Source organism: Bos taurus, chromosome 2, assembly GCF_002263795.3.
Source record: "Bos taurus isolate L1 Dominette 01449 registration number 42190680 breed Hereford chromosome 2, ARS-UCD2.0, whole genome shotgun sequence".
NCBI classification, from domain to species: Eukaryota; Metazoa; Chordata; class Mammalia; order Artiodactyla; family Bovidae; genus Bos; species Bos taurus.
Window position 1 is genome coordinate 37052637 of NC_037329.1, and position 23151 is coordinate 37075787.

Sequence of the window (23151 nt, forward strand, 5' to 3'; positions counted from 1 at the left end):
TTTACAATGTGGAATAACCCATCTTTGGCTATAAGAGATCAATGCCTTATGTGAACTGGGAATAAAAGTTGTATTCCTTACTTATCTTCATGTAGACTCCAGGATTACCTCTGTAGTGGTTCCCAATCTTTTCACTATTAAGTATATCTATTGTTGTTGTAATTTCCATGTTGCCATGCTTGAAGAGATTTATTTACAAAGCAATGGCATTTTTAAAAATAGTACCTTATGCATCATAATTATAGGCACACATACTATTCACTTGAGACTATTTGGATAATTAAAATAGCATTAAAAAAAAACCCTTAGTTATAAGTCTTTTAGAAGTTGGAAAACCTCAGGCTTACTTATCATCAGTGATTCCAGTATCAGTAAATATACGCTATATCTTTCTTTTGACCTCAAACTCTGATTTTAGGACATGACACAGATAACACAAAATCAACTCATCTATATTTGATCTCATTGTCACCCTGCTTTTCACACTTGCTCTGTCTCCTGTATTCCATACCATGGTTAACAGAAACAACATACATCTAGCTGCCAAATGTAGGAAACTTCAGAATTCCTTTGGACTTCTCACTTTACCCATCCCTCCGTGACATCCTGAAGAATCTTCCTCTAAAATTCCTACGATGTACATTTATTTCCAGTCTTTCATCCCCACTGTCTAGATTGGTTTAGGCCTCATCATTTGTTAAGTTTCAGTATCTCATTTTTCCTAGTCATTCGCCTTAAAAAAAAAAAAAAAAATGTGGTTAACTGTACACCATCTTAATCATTTTCAAGCATACAGTTCAATGGTATTCACTACATCCATGTTGTTGCACATCCATCACCACTATCCACTCCAGAACTCTTCATCTTGCAAAACTCTATATCCATTACACAATATCCCATCTTGAAACTCATATCCATTAAACAATACCTCCTCATTCCCTCTTCCTCCCAGCCCCTGGCAACCATCACTCTATTAATTCTTTCCATCTTTATAAATTTGACTATGTACCTCATGTAAGTGGTATCTTACAGTATTTGTCTTTCTGGGCCTGGTTTATTTTACCTAACATGTCTTTCAAAATTCATCCATGTGGTACCATGCATCAGAATTTCCTGCCTTTTAAAGTCTGGATAATATTGTATATGTATAGACCACATTTTATTTCTCTATTTTTCTACTGATGGACATTTGGGTTGCTATTGTGCATGATGCTGCCTGAATGTGGATGTACAAATATCTCTTTGAGACCCTGCTTTCAATTATTTTGGATATATACCTGGAAGTGGAATTTCTGAATCATATGGCAATCGTTTTTAACTTCTTAAGGAACCGCCACGACATTTTTATAGCGCCTACACCGCTGTGCATCCCCTCCAGTAGCACACAGCTTCCAGTTCCTCCACGTCTCGGCCAGCACTTGTTTTGGTTGTTCCTGCTTTTTGATAATAGCATCATAACAAGTGGGATGTGGTCCTCATTGCGGTTCTGATTTGCATTTCCCTGATGATTAGTGATGTTAGGTATCTTTTCATGTGCTTGTTGGCCTTCTGCACATCTTTGGAGAAATATCAAGTCTTTTGACCATTTTAAAGTCAAATTGTTTTGTTGTTGAGTTATAAGAGTTTTTTGTATATTCTAAATATTTATAACCCTTATAAGATACAAATTGATTTACAAACAGTTTCTTCCATTCCATGGAGTGCCTTTTCACTCTGTTAATTATGTTCTTTGAGGCACAAAGATTTCTAATTTTGTAATAGTCCAATTTATCTATTTTTTCTTTTGTCTATGTTTTTGTTGCCTATGCAAGAAATCATTGCAAATACAATGTCATAATCATTCCATGTTTTCTTCTAATAGTTTTAGCTCTTATACTTAGGTCTTTGATCTATTTTTACCTAATTTTTATACATGGCATTTGGTATATGTCCACCTTCATTATCTTGAATGTGGACATCCAGTTTTTACTTTAATATTTGTTGAAAAAACTTCTTTCCCCATTTAATAGTCTTGACAACCTTGTTGAAAATCATTTGACTATATACAGTAGGGTTTGTTTTGGGGCGCTCTCTTCTTTTCCATTGCTATAGCAAGGTTTGAAATCCGTCTAGTCACCCCCTTTTTGTCCACCACTCTGCTATCTTGAACTGAAATCTGATTCTGTTAATCCCTTGCTAAAAATGTATTTATGTAGCATTAAAGGCTCTGCAGAGCTAGACTCAACCTATTCTTAGTCTTTCTCCCTATCATAACCCCATTCTCTCTTCCCTACATTGTCTACTCATCCCACAGAATCACTCCAGAACATAATATATACCTACACAACATCTGCTAAATTCTATCTGCACCTTCCTTTATTCTCTTTCCCACCCTCCACCCACACATGGCAGTTACTTTTTACTCCTATAGAATTTTGTTACTATCAGAGTCATTATCGCATCATATCATAACAAATTAGATACGCATACCTGCTCCTACCCAGTAAAAGCTGAGCTTCTTGATGGCCTTTCAAAGAATAATTTCTTTGTGCTCGCCTTGCCCAGAGATATCACCCCTATTGCAACTGCACAGAGAAAGTGGTGTTAACATGTATACAACATAAGGCTAGATATTGCATGTGCATTTCATTAATCTTCAGAACAGTCCTGTGAGACATGTGACATATGACGAAACCAAGGCTTAGAAATGTTTGGTTACACAGCTAACTAGTTGTCAGAACTAGGATTCCAAACTCATAGTCATCTGGCCATGAGCCATGCTGTGATCACTAAGCTATGAAGACACTAAAGAAAGAAAGGTGGTTAGTGAAATACAATAGGGTATGCTGATTAACCTACTTTCTTTTAGGCCTGAACATGATTTTATCACAGCCTCCAAAGTTGATCAGACATAGAGTTGCCCATGTAAGTAAAGCCTAAACCAGAATATCTCACTAAGTAAAGCATAAGCCAGAATATCAACTAAATGGGAGAAATTCCTTTCTATCAGTACTAACCGCAGTACCACATCCAGGTTTCTAGTGCCATGATACCTAAGAAAAAGTCTGAATTATCTGACGTATACTAGGTGAGCATATAGAGTCAACCCAATGAGAATGAGATGTTTAGTTGGGAGTGTTTTATCCAGGCTTGGCAAGGGCAGGAGAATCAGCCTTTCTTCACAACACAGCAAACCACAGTGGAATCTCCTGCTGAAAACTTCTGGGTTCGTTCCCAGACAATATATACTAAACCGCATATTTTACCCCTCAAACTCCCCTTTTACCCTGTTTCATCATACTTATCTCCGTTTTTTGTTCTGGAGAAACTGAAGTATCTCAGCTTTTTAAATTATTACTTTTTCTAGTTCTGCCTATTTCAAATTATTTCTAGCCATCTGATAAGAATTCTACCTGTTTCATGAGTCATGTGTCTAACATGCTCTTATTAGATGAACAGATTATGTATGTTAAGCCCATTATGTATGGACTTAACTGGCTCTCTTTTTCACTATTTAATTACCTGGCTGTGCTGGGTCTTACAGCATGTGGGATCTTGAGTTGTGGCATATAAACTCTTAGTTGTGGCATATGGGATCTAGTTCCCCAAGCAGAGATTGAACCCAGGTCTCCTGCATTAGAAGGAGCATGGAGTCTTAGCCATGGACCACCAGGGAAATCCCTTAATTGGTTTTCTTACTCCTTCACTCAAAATTCCATTAACAGCTAGAATTCAAATCTTCAATTACTAAGGGTATTGCTGTTATGGACTGGGTATCTCCCACTCTCACCTGAAACGGTTCCTCAAGAGATTGTGTCTTACACGTTTTTAAACACCCAGTATCTAGTATGATGCCTGATATATTAAAGTAACCAATAAGACTTTGTCAGTAAAGCCTTCCCATTAAGGAAGATATTCAAAGGAATGAGCCACACTGTCTGAAAACAATGCCAAAATCCAGTTCTAAGTATCTTTTAGGTAGCAGCTATGCTAGAAAAAATGTTTGAATTTCCACACTGATTCCTTTGAAAAGGATAGCTCTTATTGCCTGTATATGTTGGATTATATTTCCTGAAATATGTAGTTATATTACTTTATAATTCTATGTTGAAGCCTACGGATAGAGTACAGCTGCTTCCTGGGATGTGTTAAAGAGGCTCATGCCTATAATAAAAGGCCTTAGAGGTCCCAGGTGAACTAAAGAGGTCAAAAAAGAATGGATTATCTGACACAAAGTGAAATTCTTTGTAATTCTCCAGATTGCTTTCCTGTGGTATCTAGCTTTGATCTCGTTCCCTTTCAAGGGGACTCTGACTTTGATCTCATTTCCTTTCTAAGGGGACAGCATATACCATCTGGTATAGTCATTAAAACCATAAAATCAAAGACTTCTAGCTTTCCATCTTCCTAGGCACACGATAGAATTTTATTTCCTATACCCCTTGTGGTTAAGTGAGACCATTTGACAAGCTAGTTCTGGCCAAGGAGAGCTGAATGTAAGGATCGTTGTACATCTTGTTGGCTAAGTATTTAATGCCTCTCTTTTCACTCTGGCATAGCTACTATTAACACTCAAAATGGTTCACGTTCTGTTAGCCCAGGCCCCTGACTAACTTCGTTGAACATAATTCTCTACCAATTCACAGTGAACACAACATAAGTAAGAAATAATCCTTGCTTGTTTTAAGTCACTGAAATATTGGGATTCATTGTAGTTGCGCCATATCCTAGGCTATCCTGATACTCACAGACCTGGCTACTTAACCATTGGATTAGAAGGAAAAAAAATAGGCCCAGTAGGGCTTAATATCTTACCTCTCTATATCCCACCACTTATGAAGGGGTCCTGGAAAAGAACGAAAATGCACAATTAAAAGTGTGATAAAAGAGTAAGAGGGTCTTGGAAAAATAAGTAGACTGAGCTGTAGTAATCTGTCATGGTCAGGAAAGACTGTTCATGTGTTTTACCTTAGGTTCAGAGGGGAGACACTGCTTTTGAAAAACCTCATGATGAAAAACACAAGAATAAGAAAATGGAGGGGCTGGGGTACATTTTGACCCAAAGAAATTCTGAATTGCTATGGATTTATGTAGACCATGCTTTATGCTCTTACGGAGATCCAAAATATGATCTACCTAAAGAAGACTGGTAGATTTTATTAATACAAAGAATTACAGGGCTTTAACCAAAGCAGTGATTAAAGGGATATTTATAGTTGTAAATACTATACATAGAAAAAAAATCATAACTCAATAACCTAAACTTTCAATAGAAAAAGAACAAACTAGACCTTAAGCAAGCAGGAGGAAGGAACTAATGATTATAGAGTGGAAATTAATGAAAAAGAGAATAGAGAAAATAAAAATTGGTTCTTTGAAAAGACCAACAAAATTGACAAAACTTTTGCTGAATCAACTGAGAAAAAAGAAAACTGAAATTATTACAGTCAGGAATGAAAGAGGGGACATTGCTACTGACTTTACAGAAATAAAAAGGGATTTTAAATGAATATTGTGAACAAGTGAATACTAACCAAATAGATAACTTGGGTGATAATGGACAAATTCCTATAAGATACAAACTACTGCAACTGTATCAAGAAGAAACAGAATATCTAAATAGACCTATGACAAAGAGGTTGAATAAGAATTCTGTAAGTTGGCCTATTGTGAAGTGAATTTGATGTACAGTGTCTATCATATGTTATAAAAAAGCCATGAATCAAACTAAAAATGTGGGTTTCTTTTTCAAAAACATTTAAAATCTTGAGTTCTCTTCTGGAGCATTAGTAATAAGATAGTAAAAAATAAAGAATTTGACAAGATGAGACAATAAATATTTTTTAATTATAGGAAGTTGAAATTTAAAAATCCATAAACAAGAAAAATGTTTCTCATACGAAAGAGGAAAAAAGGGAATAGATGGAACTGCAACATTTCTTTAGTATGTACAGATGCGAAGGATCATCACATTTCTTTCTGGTCTTATTTCCAGCTCCAAGGACATTTTCTAACAGCAGGAAAGCCCAATATGAGCTTTCCTCATCCTCTTCATTTGGCAGCCCTTGGGCCTTTCTTTTATTTGTATAGAACAGCAACTCAAAGAACTCTATTCAACTTTTATTACTTGGTTGGCACCCAGGACTATGGGTGGATTAATGAAAACATTGCCAGCTAGAGGGTGTAAAGTTTATATAATGACAAAGGATAAGGGGAACTCAGAGACTATTCCATAATGCAGAAGATAACATAGCTTGCTCCTAGTTCTAGCTTCTCAGATTCTCAGAGTTCTCTACTGTGGGTAATACCAGGTGTGGGAAGTGAATAATTGCATTTGTATGAGAGACTCCCTGGCCTGTTCTCATAGGTATTTTAAACAATTTTTTTAAAGTTTAATATACACTACACATAAATGCTTGTATCATATATTGAGCTTGATCCATTTTTTGCAAACTGAACACTTCCAGGGTGTTTTTTACAACTTGTACTCTCCCTTGCCTGATTTTTCTGGAAACTCTGATGTTGAAGCTGAAACTCCAATACTTGGCCACCTGATGCGAAGAGCTGACTCATTTGAAAAGACTCTGATGCTGGGAAAGATTGAGGGCAGGAGGATTAGGGGATGACAGAGGATGAGATGGTTGGGTGGCATCACCGACTCAATGGACATGGATTTGGGTAAACTCTGGTAGTTGGTGATGGACAGGGAGGCCTGGCGTGCTGCGGTTCATGGGGTTGCAGAGTCAGACACGACTGAGTGAGTGAACTGAACTGAACTGGTCTCAGTTTGCCTGCAAAGCAGAGCAACAAATACATTCCTGAATATTTACTGTGAAATGGGTATTTCCCAAGTTCATCGCTCAGCTGGCCAACATTTCAAGCCTGTTTAAGACCCATTCCTCCAACCACTTTTTCTAATTACTTCAGTTCCTATCATCTCTCTCTCTCTCTGAGTTCTTGGTTACTCTCAACTAAACATTTGAGTAATCCTGACTCACTAACTGATTCACACCTGTTCTTTTCCCACTGAGTCATATTTTGAGAGCATGTATTGCTTACTATTTAATTGGAAAGTTAACTTTCCTTTAAATGTATCATTTAAAATTGTTTACTGTATTCCCCAAATAGCATTATTATTACAAAGAACAAACTAGAAATTAATAATAAAATAGGATTATTGACCACAGTTACATATTAATAATTGGAGCAAAAAATATATAAAATATTCAAATCTTTAATATTCCAAGTCAAAGTTCCAACTGTTAGTCCTACAGGGTAAGATAACCAATTCACTCATGTGATCAAAGATCTCTGTAAATTCTTAACATTATTTTTCTAGTATATTGCCAAGAAATGTTAGTTAACATCTCCCAAATTGTAAACCTGTGGACTAGAGACCAGCCACAATAAAGCTTCCCTTTTTGAAATTCCTTTTTCTTTCAGACCATATTGGGCTTGAGGTCTCCATGCTAAGTTACTGGCCTGTGTATCAGAGGTTTCTTTCACATATTTTACTTGAAGAATGTTATAATCAACCTTACGTATCAAATTAGTGAAAACTTAAAAAAAATTAATCTCTCAATAATGTGGAGAGACAGGGACCTCCATATGTTTCTGAGAGTTAAAACCGTACAACCTCTCTGAAAAGCGAGATAGCAACTATTTACACCCTGATGGCGAGTAATTCCATTTCCATCAATATACTCAGCAAATGTCACTGAAGTAATTATGTACAAAGTCATTGAATCCAGTATTATTTACAATAAGCACAAAAATATTGAAACAACTGGGAAAATGTTAAATTATGTTTCTGGGGCTGTGGACCATTAGGCAGAAAAAATGATTACACTACTAAGATATTTTAGACAAGGAAAATGCTCAGGATACAAATCTAAGTTGAAAAAGGTAGTTTACAGGTCTTTTTGTAAAATTATTGGTATTATACATGAAAGACTGGCTGATTTTTGAGTGTTGCAATTATTAGTTATTTTCATTATTTATAGTTTTTATGTTTCCTACAGAGAGCTCTATTATTTATACAATGAAAAAAGTTATTTTCAGATAAATACTGTTTTGGCAGTACTTTGGCATGTAATCAGGTTTCAAAGTCTCAATGATAATGCATTCGTTAAAAATCACGAGTGTCTCAAATCATGAATTTTTATTTCTCCTTTTGTCTATTTTATTACAAATCTTTTCCAGCAATCTCAGTTTTCTGTTTAAATTTGAGTGTTTTAGTTTGTGTATGCTTAGTCGCCTCGACTCTGTGCATGGACTGCAGCCCTCCAGCTCCTGTCCATGGAATTTTCCAGGTAAGAATACAGGAATGGGTTGCCATTTCCCACTCCAGGGGATCTTCCTGACCCAGGGATAAAATATCTACCTTCTGCGTCTCCTGCATTGACAGGCAAAAATTTTTTCCCCCCACCACTGAGCCACTTGTGAAGCCCTTTATTACTTGTCAAATACTACTAGTTTCCTCGCTGAAGGAAACGCTACACTTTTTATTTTAATCTGAACATGGTCCTATACCGTGACATGTACTTAGTAGGCCTAGGAGCTTTTTTCTGGTCAATTTTTTAATCTCAAAAGGGGTTGGCAAGACCATTTTGTAATCAATTACACGTGGAAACCACGGTGTAAGCTCCATGTGAGTTTAGGAGACGCTCGGAAACGCTAGAAAAAATGTATATTGGGTTCACGTGATACCAGAATAGCCTGGATATCCTTTTCAGCATTCTGCCTCGGAAAAACATATTTGACCACAAAGGCGATGGCAGGAGTCAGGGACTGCTGAGGTTAGAGCTGGCTTAAAAAGAAAAGACCGATCAGGGAGATCAGAGGACAGAAGCAAGATAAATACAGCAAAGTAAGGAGGGTGGCTCAAGTCAGTAAAGAGTCTGCCTGCAATGCGGAAGACCTGGATTCAATTCCTTGATCAGGAAGATACCTTGGAGAAGGAAATGGCAATCCACTTCAGTACTCTTTCCTGGAGAATTCCATCTGTCCACGGGGTCACAAAGGGTCGGACACGACTGAGTGACTAACACTTTCACTTTCCAGGACGCTCAAAAACAGCTGTAGTAACTGTCCCTTTTACAATCACATTTCTGGACTCGCTAGACCTTGGGACCTCAGCTTCCACAACTAGAAAAAATTTCAACGAGTGGCTCAGACGGTAACTGCTGCTGCTGCTACTAAGTCGCTTCAGTGGTGTCCGACTCTGCTGCTGCTGCTGCTGCTAAGTCGCTTCAGTCGTGTCCGACTCTGTGCGACCCCATAGACGGCAGCCCATCAGGCTCCACCGTCCCTGGGATTCTCCAGGCAAGAACACTGGAGTGGGTTGCCATTTCCTTCTCCAGCGTCTGCCTATAATGCGGGAGACCTGGTTCGATCCCTGGGTTGGGAAGATCCCCTGGAGAAGGAAATGGCAACCCACTCCAGTACTCTTGCCTGGAAAAGCCTGTGGACGGAAGAGCCTGGTAGGCTACAGTCCACGGGGTCTCAAAGTGTCGGACACGACTCAGTGACTTCACTTTCTTTTTCAAAGGTTCTTTCCCAGTATCAGTTAAGTTCAGTCGCTCAGTCGTGTCTGACTCTTTGCGACCCCATAAATCGCAGCACGCCAGGCCTCCCTGTCCATCACCAACTCCTGGAGTTCACTGAGACTCACGTCCATCGAGTCAGTGATGCCATCCAGCCATCTCATCCTCTGTCGTCTCCTTCTCCTCCTGCCCCCAATCCCTCCCAGCATCAGAGTCTTCCCCAATGAGTTCTAGAGCCAGAATTCAGACCGCCTCATCACAGGGCGGAAGGGCGCGCATGCGCCGCGACGCGGTCCACCCCCCGGTGGGCGGGGTCTGTCCTTTTGCCTCTGGGCGGCCGCGGGCGCCAACCACGCCCGCCTCACCTGCGCGTCACGTGTCCCCTGGCGCTCTTAGCGCACCTGAGGGCGGATCCCTGGCGTTTTGGGTCTTCGACGTGAAAGGACCAGTGCCCAAGGGCCAGTTTAGCAGCAGCGGTGGCAGGTACGGGAGTGCGGCTCGGGTCAGCCCGCCGGGGTGTCTAAACCCTTGGTTTCCCGGCGTTTGGTTCGAAGCGCGCGACCGGGACCGGCTAGGATACTGACCAGAGCGAGATACTGTTGTGCGGCCTCCGCCCGGGAGCCGGGGGCGCCTCACGGCGTGAAGTGGAAGTCCCAGTTTCCCCCAATCCCTTGCGCCGGTGCCCGCGCCCCGGAAGGCCGCGCTTCCCGCCGGCCGCGTTCCTGCAGCGGGTCGCTCGGTCCAGTGAAGCCCAACCGGCTCTCGGAGTTGAGCAAATCCTCGGTCCCCAGGTAGATGTGGGGGAGTCGCTCGCTGGTTTTATGTAGGATTCTTGGCACATTTCGGGTTGGCTTTGCGATAGACAGGGATGCGAGTGTTCCCACTGGCGAGTTCATTCAGTTTGCCGGGAGATTGGCGGGTCGGCAGAGGTCTCAGTGGACGCCCACACCCCCAAGCCAAACGAACTTCAGCTGATTGCGTTCCTGCTCTTCAGATTCTAGGACCTTGAACTTCACAGAAAGCTGAGTGGCAGAAGGGTGAGGAAGCAAAAGTTTGGGAAATTATCTTTGTGCACTTGCACAGTTGAGATTTGGGACTTCTCCAGAAGACCACCTGATTGGGTTTGTTTTCACTAAAAATACCAGGGGTTTTGATGGTCTGTCTGTTTTTTAGACTTCGTTGGAGTTTGAAAAAGAGGCCGAACTTTTGACATCAGAAATGTTGGGAAAAGCTTGTTTCATTTATTTGTAAAGATTTCTGTAAATAAGATTAGAATAATAGATTAATTTTACAATTCAAGGTTACACCTGTTCCTCAGGGCTGATTATTGCCTCGTTTTACATCATTTTTCCACTTTTTTTTTTTTTTCAGTGTTAGTACCTTTATTTTTATTAACAGTTCTCTGGTTATTTCATATTATATTCATAAATACTGTTTGAAGGCGGCTAGAACTCAACTAGATTTGGGGGAAAATGTTAATTCAACAAATATTTAACCATAATAGGTGCAAACACTTCTACATGCTGTGAATACAGAAATAAGAGAAACAGCTTTGGCGCTTACATTTTAGTAGGGGGAGACCCATGAATAGTGTCAGCTGGTGGCAGTTGCTACACTGATGATTAAAACAGGGTGATGTGCTAGCCTATAGAGAGCTACTTTAGATTAGGAAAGTCACAGAAAAAGGACACTGAAATTGAAATTTACCATTTTGACTAGGGAGGCTGGAAAGAAGGGAGGGAGAAGAAAAGGGGAAGTAGTTGGGGTCTGAGAAGTAGATAGGCAAGAGCCAGATCATACAGGGTTTGGTAAGTCTTGGTGAGGAGTTTGGATTTTATTCTGAATTTATAAATTTGGTCTTAGGTGCAGACCAGCTAAGTCCACTTTTGGTGCAGGCGGGGGGGGGGGGGGTGGCACTCATTCTTTGAATTTCCTTGATTTATTAATTCTTCACATCAAGTCTTTATATCTTTTTATTCTTTGTCATACAAGATGGCGTACCATGACATGATAGCTTTCAACACTACCACTTAAATTGACAAGGAAACCTTTTGTTTGGTTTATGAATTAACTTTAATAGTTCTACATCTTAAAGGTGAGCAGTACTTCTGGCTCCATTCTATGGAAGAAGCAGCAAGAGTTTGTTAAAGTAGTGAAAAATCTTTTTGAAATTAGCAAATCTGAAATGAGGCAGTGTTGAGTAGCAGTTCATAAAGGGGAAGTCTTCAAAGGTGAAATAAATACCCAGAATTTTGTCAAATCAGTTTGAAGTTACTTGACCAGGTTCTTTCTCAGGAGTTCCGGAACTTTATTGGTATGGCACTGGTGAGTGTGTTTATCATCAGCGATTATAGTCTTAACATGCTTTATTTCTCTCCAAATATTCTTAGCCCAGGTATAATTTATTGTCTTTAAAAAATGTGAATGTAGAAGCTTTTGTTGAGCAAGTTTTTTAATTGATTTTGGCTCTTCTGTATTGATTTGAGTTGTATTTATTTGATTCCTAGGATGAAGTAACGTTTATCTAAAAACTGCAGGATATTTTCCAGTAAAGAACATGGTGGAACTAATTCACACATTAGCAGATCATAATGATGATGTCAACTGCTGTGCCTTCTCCTCTTCCCTCTTGGCTACTTGTGCCTTGGACAAAACAATTCGCCTATATTTCCTGAGTGACTTTACCGAAGTACCATACTCTCCATTGAAGTTTCACACCTATGCTGTCCACTGCTGCTGTTTCTCCCCTTCAGGACATATTTTGGCTTCATGTTCAACAGATGGTACCACTGTCCTATGGGATACTCAAAACGGGCAGATTTTGGCAGTGATGGAACAGCCCAGTGGTAGCCCTGTGAGAGTTTGCCGATTTTCCCCAGACTCCACTTGTTTGGTGTCAGGGGCATCTGATGGAACTGTTGTTTTGTGGAATGCACAGTCATACAAGTTACATAGGTAAGAATGTTTAAACCCTTTCCCTTTTTAATCCTATTACCAGGTTTACAAAAATTTTTTTTTGATGACTTGAAGTAGATAATTCAGACATCTCAAGGAAAAATACTTTGATCTCTGTCTCCTGAAGGTCATAAAACAGATATTTAATATGATTCTTGAAGTAGATTTGCTTGGCTCTGAGTCTTTTAAATGTCCACTTTTTCTTTTGTAAAAAAGGGTTAATCTTGTTAGAACTTTATGGATTTTTTTTTAATAGGCAAAAAAAAACCAGTTTTTTGAATAAAACTTAGTAATTTTTGGCTTTTTGGTCACGCATGGCTCAGGTGTTCTCAGTAATAAAGTAATTGTAGGTGAGTCTCACCTGCACATCTCTTTCCTGACTGGGATTACTGACCAAGCCCAGAAGAGGGAACCTTGGGATTAGTATGGTGTTGTGTGTTACCACTTCTTTAAAAACATCACCTGAAAAACTGCTTTTGGATAAAAATACATCAATGAATTTACACTGGTAATGTTGTGTTGCAACTCCCTAGTATTAAAATCATGTATTTGTAAACATATAGTATGCTAAAATACAATATTTTAACAAATTTAAAGTGTACAATTCAGTGACATTAATCACATTAAAAACTGTAAACTTTTAAACGTCACCAATTAAAATAGCTTAATGTGCCTTCCCCCCACCCTACCTCTCACCAACAACACTCAGAGCACAGATGGTAGCTGGTAAACAACTATGGTTCATTTAGATTTTTGGTCTTTGTATTGAAGAAAGTATGTTTTAAGTGGCGTTAATAAACAGTTTAAAGTGAAGACACAGAGAATGGAATGCCTTTAAGTTGTTTTGTGTGAATGAAATTTAGCTGTCGGCCAAGGAATCTTTTTCAGTTAACCAATTGGTAAATTGTCTAACATTATTTTTCTACTATATGTAATTATGTGAAAATGATACACTGCAGTCGATTTAAGTGCTGGATAGGACACTGCATGGATTGTTGGATTTTTAACAGGTTATTTTTCCTAATTGATAAAATAATGAATTATTGTTAGCCCAGTGCTTCCTAATCTTCCCTAGATAATTTTAAGTTGTTCACAGGATTTTCTTTACATAAAGAGTTTATAACTGAAGGTGAGATGAAAGTCCTTACTGTTGTTTCTAGGTGATTTTAATACAAATGTTGGGTGTGCTTTTCACCCCCAATAACATGATTTTCAATAAAAAATAGTTGTATCTTTTAAAAAATTGGAACTCAATTGATATTGTTGGTGTTGCTATTTTGTTAAACTTTGTATATTTTAATGAAAATGAGTATGACGATAAATAGACTTTGATTTGGTTAGGATAATGTTTAAATTCTCTTACTTTTAGCAAGCCTATCTCCGTTTATAGCATATGCTGCTGTCACTTCAGTCGTGTCCGACTCTGTGTGACCCCACAGACGGCAGCCCACCAGGCTCCCCCGTCCCTGGGATTCTCCAGGCAAGAACACTGGAGTGGGTTGCCATTTCCTTCTCCATTATAGAATATAAAGGATATTTTATTTCTATAGGCATCTACTGCCCTTTCTCTCTAGTTCTAGCCATTTATCCTTTTCTTTTACTATATCAAGCTGCTTTTAGAGACTGTAATATAAAGTAAAAGATGCTCTGAAATGAAAATTCCCCTTTCTTTTGCTTTTATTTCAGATGTGCTAGTGTTAAGGATGGCTCCTTAGTGGCCTGTGCGTTTTTTCCTCCTGGAAACCTCTTTGTCACTGGCTCCTCATGTGGTGATTTAACAGTGTGGGATGATAAAATGAGGTGTCTGCACAGTGAAAAAGCACATGATCTTGGAATTACCTGCTGTGACTTTTCTTCACAACCAGTTCCTGGTTAGTTATCTTACTCTTGTAAGCACTAGTAATTCCTGTTTGCAGTTTATATGTGACTTTTCATTCATTTACTCATTTTCACTTCATCATTAGTAAAACAACAAGATCTTTTAATTTATTCCCTTCAAGGACTCATCCTTCTGCTTTATGTTTTTGATCAAAATGAAATCACAAATATTTTTTGGGAAAACCAGATTCTTCGGGAAAATACATAGGGGCTAACACAACTTGAGACAGTAGATCTGAATTCCTGGAGTTTGCTAATGTAGAGGCCTTAAACCTATTGGTTTCATTGTGATTTTTGAAACATTGTATGTTTTTATTCAAATATAAATGTGAAGTATAAAAATTGAAAACAAGTTTCATTTTTCATTTACTATTTAATCTTTCAAAAGGTAACCTTAAAAAAGCATTTGTTAGTAGATCAGTTTTTAGAAAAAGAAGAGAACAACTCTTGACTGTAGACTCCTAGTTTTCAATAAATACAGTGAATTGGGAATTTGGCTTCTTTTATTTTCATCTTCTGTGTTAGGATGGACGTTCTACTTCTGGCTACTTCAATCTTACTTCCAGACAAGTGCTGTCTTATAGTGATATAATGTGAGCTACATGTGTAAATTTGAAAATTTCTAGTAGTAGATGAAATTAGTTTTAGTAATGTATTTTACTTTACCCAATATACCTGAAATATTTCAAGATCCTAAAATTATTAATAAGATATTTTACGGGGGGTATGAAGGCTTTGAAATCTGGGGTGGATGTTGTGTCCCATTGCAGTTGGCGCTGGTCGTGCTTCAGCTGTTCAGTAGGCTTATGCAGCAAGTTCTTAACACTATCTTGTGACAGCTCAGGCTTTGGTACTCCCCTGTTTCAAAGCCATCAGTGACATGTTAAAATATGATTAAGGTAAGATAAAATACCAAGTTTCAAACACACAGCCTTTAAGTACCTTCCATATTCTGTTTCCCTGTCTCATTACAAGTCACACTTGGCCTCATGCATTCGCTTGCCTCACTGGCCTCCTTTCATTTCTTGAATGTCTGTAAGATGTTTCCGAGGGTTTTACATGTGGACCCTTTACCTGGTTCACTTTTATTCATCCTTTAGATTTCAGGTTAAAAAAAAAAAAATCACTTCAGAAGAGCTTCCTCTGCTCTTAACCTCCTGTACTTGGTCTGAAGTATTTTGATATAGTCCTTTAGTATTACATGCTTTATTTTTCTTTTGTAGGACTTAGTGAAGTATCACAAGTTTTATTAAATAGTTATCTATATGAATTATGTTTAATCGTGTTTTTCCTGTGAGATTGTAAGCTCCATAGGCTGGGCCTGTATGTATTTTATTTACAGTGCCTGGAGTGTAATAGGCTTTGAAAAGCAGAATTTTTAAAATTGGAATATAGTTGCTTTATAATGTAGTGTTCATTTCTATACAGCAAAGTGAATCAGCTATATACCCCTCTTTTTTTGGAATTCCTTCTCCTTTAGGTCACAACTGAGCAATGAGTAGGGTTCTCTGAGCCATACAGTATTAGTTACCTGTTTTATCCATGGCATCAGTAGTGTGTACATGTCAATCCCAATCTCCCAATTCATCCTACCCTCCTCTTAACCCCGTTCCCCACTTGGTGTCCATATGTTTCATTTCTGTCTCTTTCTCTTTGGAAATAAGATTATATCATTTTTCTAGATTCCACATATATGCATTAATATGATACTTGTTTTTCTGACTTCGCTCTGTATGATAGTCTCTAAGTCCATCCATGTCTCTACAAATCATCCAGATTTATTCCTTTTTTGTGACTGCATAATATTCCATTGTGTGTGTGTGTACACACATGTTATATCTTTTTTATCCATTCCTTTGTTGATGGGCATTTAGGTTGTTTCTGTGTCCTGGCTATTGTTCCTAGTGCTGCAGTGAACACTGGGGTGCATGTGTCTTTGAATTATAGTTTTCTCAGGGTATATGCCCAGTAGTGGGATGCTCAAGTCATAAGATAGTTCTATTTTTAGTTTTTTAAGGAATCTCCATACTCTTCTCCATAGTGGCTGTACAAATTTAACTCCCACCGATATAGGGGTGTTCCCTTTCCTGCACATCCTCTGCAGCATTTATCGTTTGTACATTTTTTTATTGATGGCCATTCTGACTGGTGTGAGGTGGTACCTCATTGTAGTTTTGATTTGCATATCTCTAATAGTGATGTTGAGCATATTTTCATGTGTTTATTGGCTATCTGTATGTTTTCTTTGGATAACGTCTGTCTTCTGCCCATTTTTTGATTGGGTTGTGCTTTTGTTTTTTTAATTGAGCTACATGAGCTGTGTGTATGTTTTGTTTTTTAAAGTATGTATTTGGCTGAGCAGGGTCTCAGTTGCGGCACACAGGGTCAGATCTTTAGCTGTGCCATGCAGGGCCTTTTACTTGCACCGTGTGGAGTCTAATTCCCTGGCCAGGGCTTAAATCTGTGCCCCCTGCATTGAGAGTGTGGAGTCTTAGCCACTGAACCACCAAGAAAGTCCCCTGTTTGTATATTTTTCTGATTAATCCTGTATCAGTTGCTTCATTCGCAAATATTTTCTCCCATTTTGAGGGTTGTCTTTTCATCTTATTTATGGTTTCCTTTGCTGTTCAAAAGACTTAAAGTTTAATTAGGTCCCATTTGTTAATTTTTGTCTTTATTTTCATTACTCTAAGAGGTGGATCAAAAAAGATCCTGTTCTGCCTGTGTTTTCCACTAAAGAGTTTTTTATTTTACAGTGTCTGGCCTTAGGTCTTTAATCCATTTTGAGTTTATTTTTGTGTATGGTGCTAGGAAATGTTCTAATTTCATTCTTTACATGTAGCTGTCCAGTTTTTCCAGCACTACTAATTGAAGAGGCTGTCTTTTCTCCTTTGTATAGTCTTGCCTTCTTTGTCATAAATTTAGGTGATTGAAATGAAAGATTCCTTTTATTGATTTGTTGAACTTTCTTGTTTCTGTTTCCTTTTTAATATCATATGGCAGATTAACAGTTTTCTTTTCATGAATCTATTCTTACACTGAACTCCCTACCTAATTTAATTGTGATGATTTATTTTTTAACATATTGTTTTATGATGTTTTATTCTAAGAAGATCAGCTTGTAACAGGCAAGAACCATTTCTTTCATTCTGTGACCCCTTCTCCAAAATCATATAGGCATTCAATGAATCTTTGGATTATATCAACATCAGGAGATTCAGATTTCCTTTTTGATTCTAATTATCTGAAAAGATTTTTCATTAAAATCCCATTTCTTTAATGCTATTAACGTTAAGGACATCCTTCTTCTGTCTTCAGAGGGCTTGCAGCTGACAGGTTCTGGAAAGGTTCACTACACTAGGCCAAAAATTCTAGGTGAGATTCTAAAGTAAGTATATTACCCACATCCCTACTGTGCCTTTAGAGTATATTTCAAAGTATATTTCTCAATATAGTTCTGATATGTCCCTTCTGTAATTTCTTTAGTTTAACTTCTGTTAAAGTGGATATTAACCTTATGTGTAAATTCCTTGAAACAGATCAACATATGCTTTAAAGTGACTATTAGAGGAATTTGTGGAAACTATTGTATTTTCTTAAAAGACAGAAGATGTAATTTTTAACTTATTATTGCCTAATTTGGTATCTGTTAATATCTGTAAATGCTTATGACAAATTGAGTCTTCTGCTTTTGTGACATTTTGCTCAAATATGGAAAAAAAATAGTTTGTGTGCTAGAGGATAAATATTCAGTTCTCTCCAGTTTTTAAGTGATAGAGTTTGGGTTAGATTATTATTACAGTTTAAATATTTTTCCTGAAGAAAAGTCTATTTTAAAATATTTAGATCTTGAGCACAGACATATTTTAAACTTTATAATTTTACAGTGTTCTAGCTGAATTCTCACTGTTGAAAGACACTTCAGCATCAGCATCAAAGGATCTTATTTAGTCTAGAAACAATGGGGGAAAGTTTTCTTAATTGGGTCTAGCACATAAATATTTTACTCAGCGATTTTGGGGTACATTTTTTGGCCTTAAAAACATTAAATGATTATAGAGATTATGGAGAATTACTTATATCCATCAAGATCTCTGAGAAAGGATGCCCTTTGGCTGAACCTGTGCTACAAAAACAAAAATGCTATTGAAATGTGGAAAAGTCTCTTACAGTTAGAAAAACTTTCAGTGAGAAAGAAAATTTAATTTGTTGTATCTTAAAGTATATGTGCTTCCAATAAAACAGGGAGTCCACAGGGAAAGTTTACATACCTAGGTGTATGAACTAAATACCACATACTAAATATTTGCAAAACCAGAGTGCAATCTTAAGATAGGTATTCAGGTTTCTTAATTGAGTTTTATTGTATATGAGTGCCAAAATTTCCTTTGACTTGTGATATTAGGTGGAATTCATGTAAAATTGAGTTGGTGAACTGGATGACCAGGGAAGTCCCAAATCTCATCTTTTTGCCTTTCCTCAGTTCCTGCCCTTGGAGCCCCTTATCTTCCCTGACTGATTATAAACTCATATTTCCTCTGCTAGAGGCATGGTCTTTGGGCCCTTCTTCAGCAAGTGTCTGCTATCCAGGGGACTGTAACTAGGGCAAGGCACTCACTGCAGAAGAAGCCAGATTCAACTATTCAACCTTTTCTCAGGTCAAAATCACCAGCCTCCAATTAAACCAGTGCTTGGAACACAGTGGCCCTCAAGATATATGTTTAATGTGTCAGTGAAGGGCGTGAGGTACCACATGCCACATAGATAAGATTGTCAGTTTCACCCTTTTCCTGCTGTGTGACCTGAGGTACCTCGCTTTTCCTCTCTGGGCCTTAGCTCTCAACTGTGAACTTGGGATGGTCATGTTTGCTGCCTTGTAGGATTAACTGTAAAGAGTTAGAGGTCATATCTGTCAAATGCTTAACAGAAAGATGCAAACAAGTGCCTAACAAACACTTGATAGTATTCTTAAAAAAATCAAGTAGGTGATATCAATATTTACATTACCCACAAGTATTTAGGAACTTATCTAGTGAGTAGATAGTGATACTCTGTCTAAATAGGATAACAACTAGTGGGGTTTTTTGTTCTTTGTGTTTTTTTGGTAACACTTCATTTAACTGATAACTTTGCCTAAGTTGTGTAATTGTTTTTGTTTACTCCCTAAATTGTGTCCAACTCTTGTGACCTCCTGAACTGTACTGCACCAGGCTTCTCTGTCCATGGGATTTCCCAGGCAAGAATACTGGAGTGGGTTGCCATTACCTTCTCCAGGGGTTCTTCCCAACCCAGGGATTGAAGCCACCTCTCCTGCATTGTAGGCAGGTTCTTTACCACTGAGCCTGATTCTTTTCCATTGGAAGGACCTACTTGTGTAATCAGTTCAGTTCAGTTGCTAAGTCATATCCAACTCTGTGACCCCATGGACTGCAGCAGGTCAGGCTTCCCTGTCCATCACCAACTCCTGGAGCTTGCTCAAACTCATGTCCGTCGAGTTGGTGATGCCATCCACCATCTCATCTTCTGTCGTCCCCTTCTCCTGCCTTCAGTCTTTCCCAGGATCAGAGTTTTTTCCAGTGAGTCGGCTCTTACGTATCAGATGGCCAAAGTATTGGAGCTTCAGCTTCAACATCAGTCCCTCCAATGAATATTCAGGGTTGATTACCCTTTGGATTGACTGGTTTGATCTCCTCAATTCAAGGAATTCTCCAAAGTCTTCTCCAACACCACAGTTCAAAAGCATCAGTTCTTTGGTGCTCAGCCTTCTTTATGGTCCAGCTCTCACATCCATACATGACTACTGGAAAAACCATAACTTTGACTAGATGGACCTTTGTCAGCAAAGTAATGTCTCTGCTTTTTAATACATTGTCTAGGTTTCATAGCTTTTCTTCCAAGGAGCAAGCATCCTTTAATTTCATGGGTGCAGTCACCATCTGCAGTGATTTTGGAGGCCCCCAAAATAAAATCTGTCACTGTTGCCAGTGTTTCCCCATCTATTTGCCATGAAGTGATGGGACCGGATGCTGTGATCTCAAGTTTTTTGAATGTTAAGTTTTAAGCCAACTTTTTCACTCTCCTCTTTCACCTTTATCAAAATGCTCTTTAGTTCCTTTTACCTTTCTGCCATAAGTGTGGAGTCATCTGCATATCTGAGGTTATTGATAATGGCAATCTTGATTCCAGCTGTGCTTCATCCATCCTGGCATTTTGCATGATGTACATAAGTTTTGAGTAAACTCTGGGAGTTGGTGATGGACAGGGGAGCCTGGTGTGCTGCAGCCCATGGGGTCACAAAGAGTCGGACATGACTGAGCAACTGAACTGAACTCAGCATACAAGTAAAATAAGCAGGGTGACAATATGCAGCCTTGACCTACTTCTTTCCCAATTTCAAACCAGTCTGTTGTTCCATGTCTGGTTCTAGCTGTTGCTTCTTGACTTGCATACAGGTTTCTTAGGAGGCAGGTAGGTGGTCTGCTATTCCAATCTCTTCCAGAATTTTCCAGTTTATTGTGATCCACACAAAGGCTTTGGCATAGTCAATAAACCAGAAGCAGATGTTTTTCTGGAATTCTCTTGCTTTTTCTGTGATCCAGCGGATGTTGGCAATTTGATCTCTGGTCCTCTGCCTTTTCTAAATCCATCTTGAACGTCTGGAAGTTCTCAGGTCACATAGTGTCGAAGCCTAGCTTGGAGAATTTTGAGCATTACTTTGCTAGCTTGTGAGATGAGTGCAGTTGTGCAGTAGTTTGAGCATTCTTTGGCATTGCCTTTCTTTGGGATTGGAATGAAAAATGACTTTTTCCAGTCCTGTGGCCACTGCTGAGTTTTCCAAATTTGCTGGCATATTGAGTGCAGCTTTTTCACAGCATCATCTTTTAGGACTTGAAACAGCTCACCTGGAATTCCATCACCTCCACTAGCTTTGTTTGAAGCGATGCTTCCTAAGGCCCACTTGACTTGTGAAATATGTTTCACCAAATCTTTTGGACTGAATTGATGATATTTTGTGTGCATGCATGGTGCTAAGTTGCTTCAGTCATGTCCAACTCTGTAACCCCATGGACGGTAGCCTGCCAGGCTCCTCTGTCCATGGGATTCTCCAGGCAAGAATACTGGAGTGGGTTGCCATCTCTCCTCCAGGGGCTTTTCCCCACATAGGATTGAACCCACATCTCTTAAGTCTCTTGCATTGGCAGGTGGGCTCTTTACTACTAGCACCACATGTGTAATTTTAGCCTGTGTCTTGATTAATCAGATGGGAAAACAGTCTCTCAATATTCTAAATAAATTATAGACTAGGCTTTTAACAAGTGAATATATCCTAGAAAAAGTTAACTTGGGAGTAATTAAGCATTTAACACATACCATAACTAACATTTTAAATTTTTTACATCATTGCTAGCCTCAGTATTTAAAGTTGGGTTGGAGGGTGCACTAGGCTTAGTGGCTCAATATTGGCCTTTTCAGCATTGAGTTATATCTTTCAGTTCAAATGCTCAGTTGTGTTTGACTTTGCAACCCCATGAACTGCAACACACCAGGCCTCCCTGTCCATCACCAACTCCCAGAGTTTACCCTAACTCATGTCCATTGAGTCAGTGATGCCATCCAACCATGTCATCCTCTGTCGTCCCCTTCTCCTCCTGCCCTCAGTCTTTCCCAGCATCAGGGTCTTTTCCAGTGAGTCAGCTCTTCGTGTCAGGTGGCCAAAGTATTGGAGTTTCAGCTTCAACATCAGTCCTTCCAATGAACACCCAGGACTGATCTCCTTTAGGATGGACTGGTTGGATCTCCTTGTAGTCCAAGGGACTCTCAAGAGTCTTCTCTAACAGCACAGTTCAAAAGCATCAATTCTTCCGTGTCAGCTTTCTTTATAGTCCAGCTCTCACATCCGTACATGACTACTGGAAAAACCATAGCCTTGACTACACGGACCTTTGTTGGCAAAGTAATGTCTCTGCTTTTTAATATGCTGTCTAGGTTGGTCATAACTTTCCTTCCAAGAAGTAAGCATTTTTTAATTTCATGGCTGCAGTCACCATCTGCGGTAATTTTGGAGCCCAGAAAAATAAAGTCAGCCAGTTTCCACTGTTTTCCCCATCTATTTGCCATGAAGTGATGGGACCAGATGCCATGATCTTGTAGTCCAAGGGACTTTTTCTGAATGTTGAGCTTTAAGCCAACTTTTTCACTCTCCTCTTTCACTTTCATCAAGAGGCTTTTTAGTTCCTTTTCACTTTCTGCCATAAGGGTGGTGTCATCTGCATATCTGAAGTTATTGATATTTCTCCCAGTAATCTTGATATCAGCTTGTGCTTCATCCAGCCCAGTATTTCTCATGATAAGTTAAATAAGCAGGGTGACAATATACAGCCTTGACGTACTCCTTTTCCTATTTGGAACCAGTCTGTTGTTCCATGTCCAGTTCTAACTGTTGCTTCCTGACCTGCATACAGGTTTCACAAGAGGCAGGTCAGGTGGTCTGGTATTCCCATCTCTCTCATAATTTTCCAGAGTTTGTGGTAATCCACACAGTCAAAGGCTTTGGCATAGTCAATAAAGCAGAAATAGATGTTTTTCTGGAACTCCTGCTTTTTTGATGATCCAGTGGATGTTGGCAATTTGATCTCTGGTTCCTCTGCCTTTCTAAAACCAACTTGAACATCTGGAATTTCATGGTTCATGTATTGCTGAAGCCTGGCTTGGAGAATTTTGAGCATTACTTTACTAGTGTGTGGGATGAGTGCAATTGTGCGGTAGTTTGAGCATTCTTTGGCATTGCCTTTCT

The 23151-nt window shown here is 38.8% G+C and overlaps 1 protein-coding gene and 1 long non-coding RNA gene across 6 annotated transcripts in view; one reads left to right on the forward strand and one right to left on the reverse strand.

The window, feature by feature from the left end:
- Window positions 1–431: 431 nt before the first annotated feature.
- On the reverse strand, window positions 432–9788 carry LOC132343558 (uncharacterized). The gene is made up of 4 exons (XR_009492440.1): window positions 9653–9788; window positions 4795–4825; window positions 2470–2564; window positions 432–733 (listed from the first exon to the last, which is right to left on the reverse strand). It is a non-coding gene; the product is annotated as an uncharacterized lncRNA (long non-coding RNA).
- Window positions 9789–9843: 55 nt separating this feature from the next.
- The window catches only part of WDSUB1 (WD repeat, sterile alpha motif and U-box domain containing 1), a 68656-nt gene continuing 55348 nt past the window's right edge, over window positions 9844–23151 (forward strand). For 3 of the 5 annotated variants that reach the window (XR_003030728.2, XM_002685348.6, XM_024980483.2), the window contains exons 1-3: window positions 9844–10007; window positions 12032–12479; window positions 14166–14350. Coding sequence is in view for 4 of the 5 variants with exons in the window: in XM_002685348.6 (XP_002685394.1) it covers window positions 12082–12479; window positions 14166–14350 (583 nt within the window). In the remaining variant the exon portion in view is untranslated. Of the gene's footprint in view, window positions 10316–12031; window positions 12480–14165; window positions 14351–23151 lie in introns of all 5 variants that reach the window. The other 2 variants (XM_005202507.5, XM_024980487.2) reach the window with 2 other exon arrangements.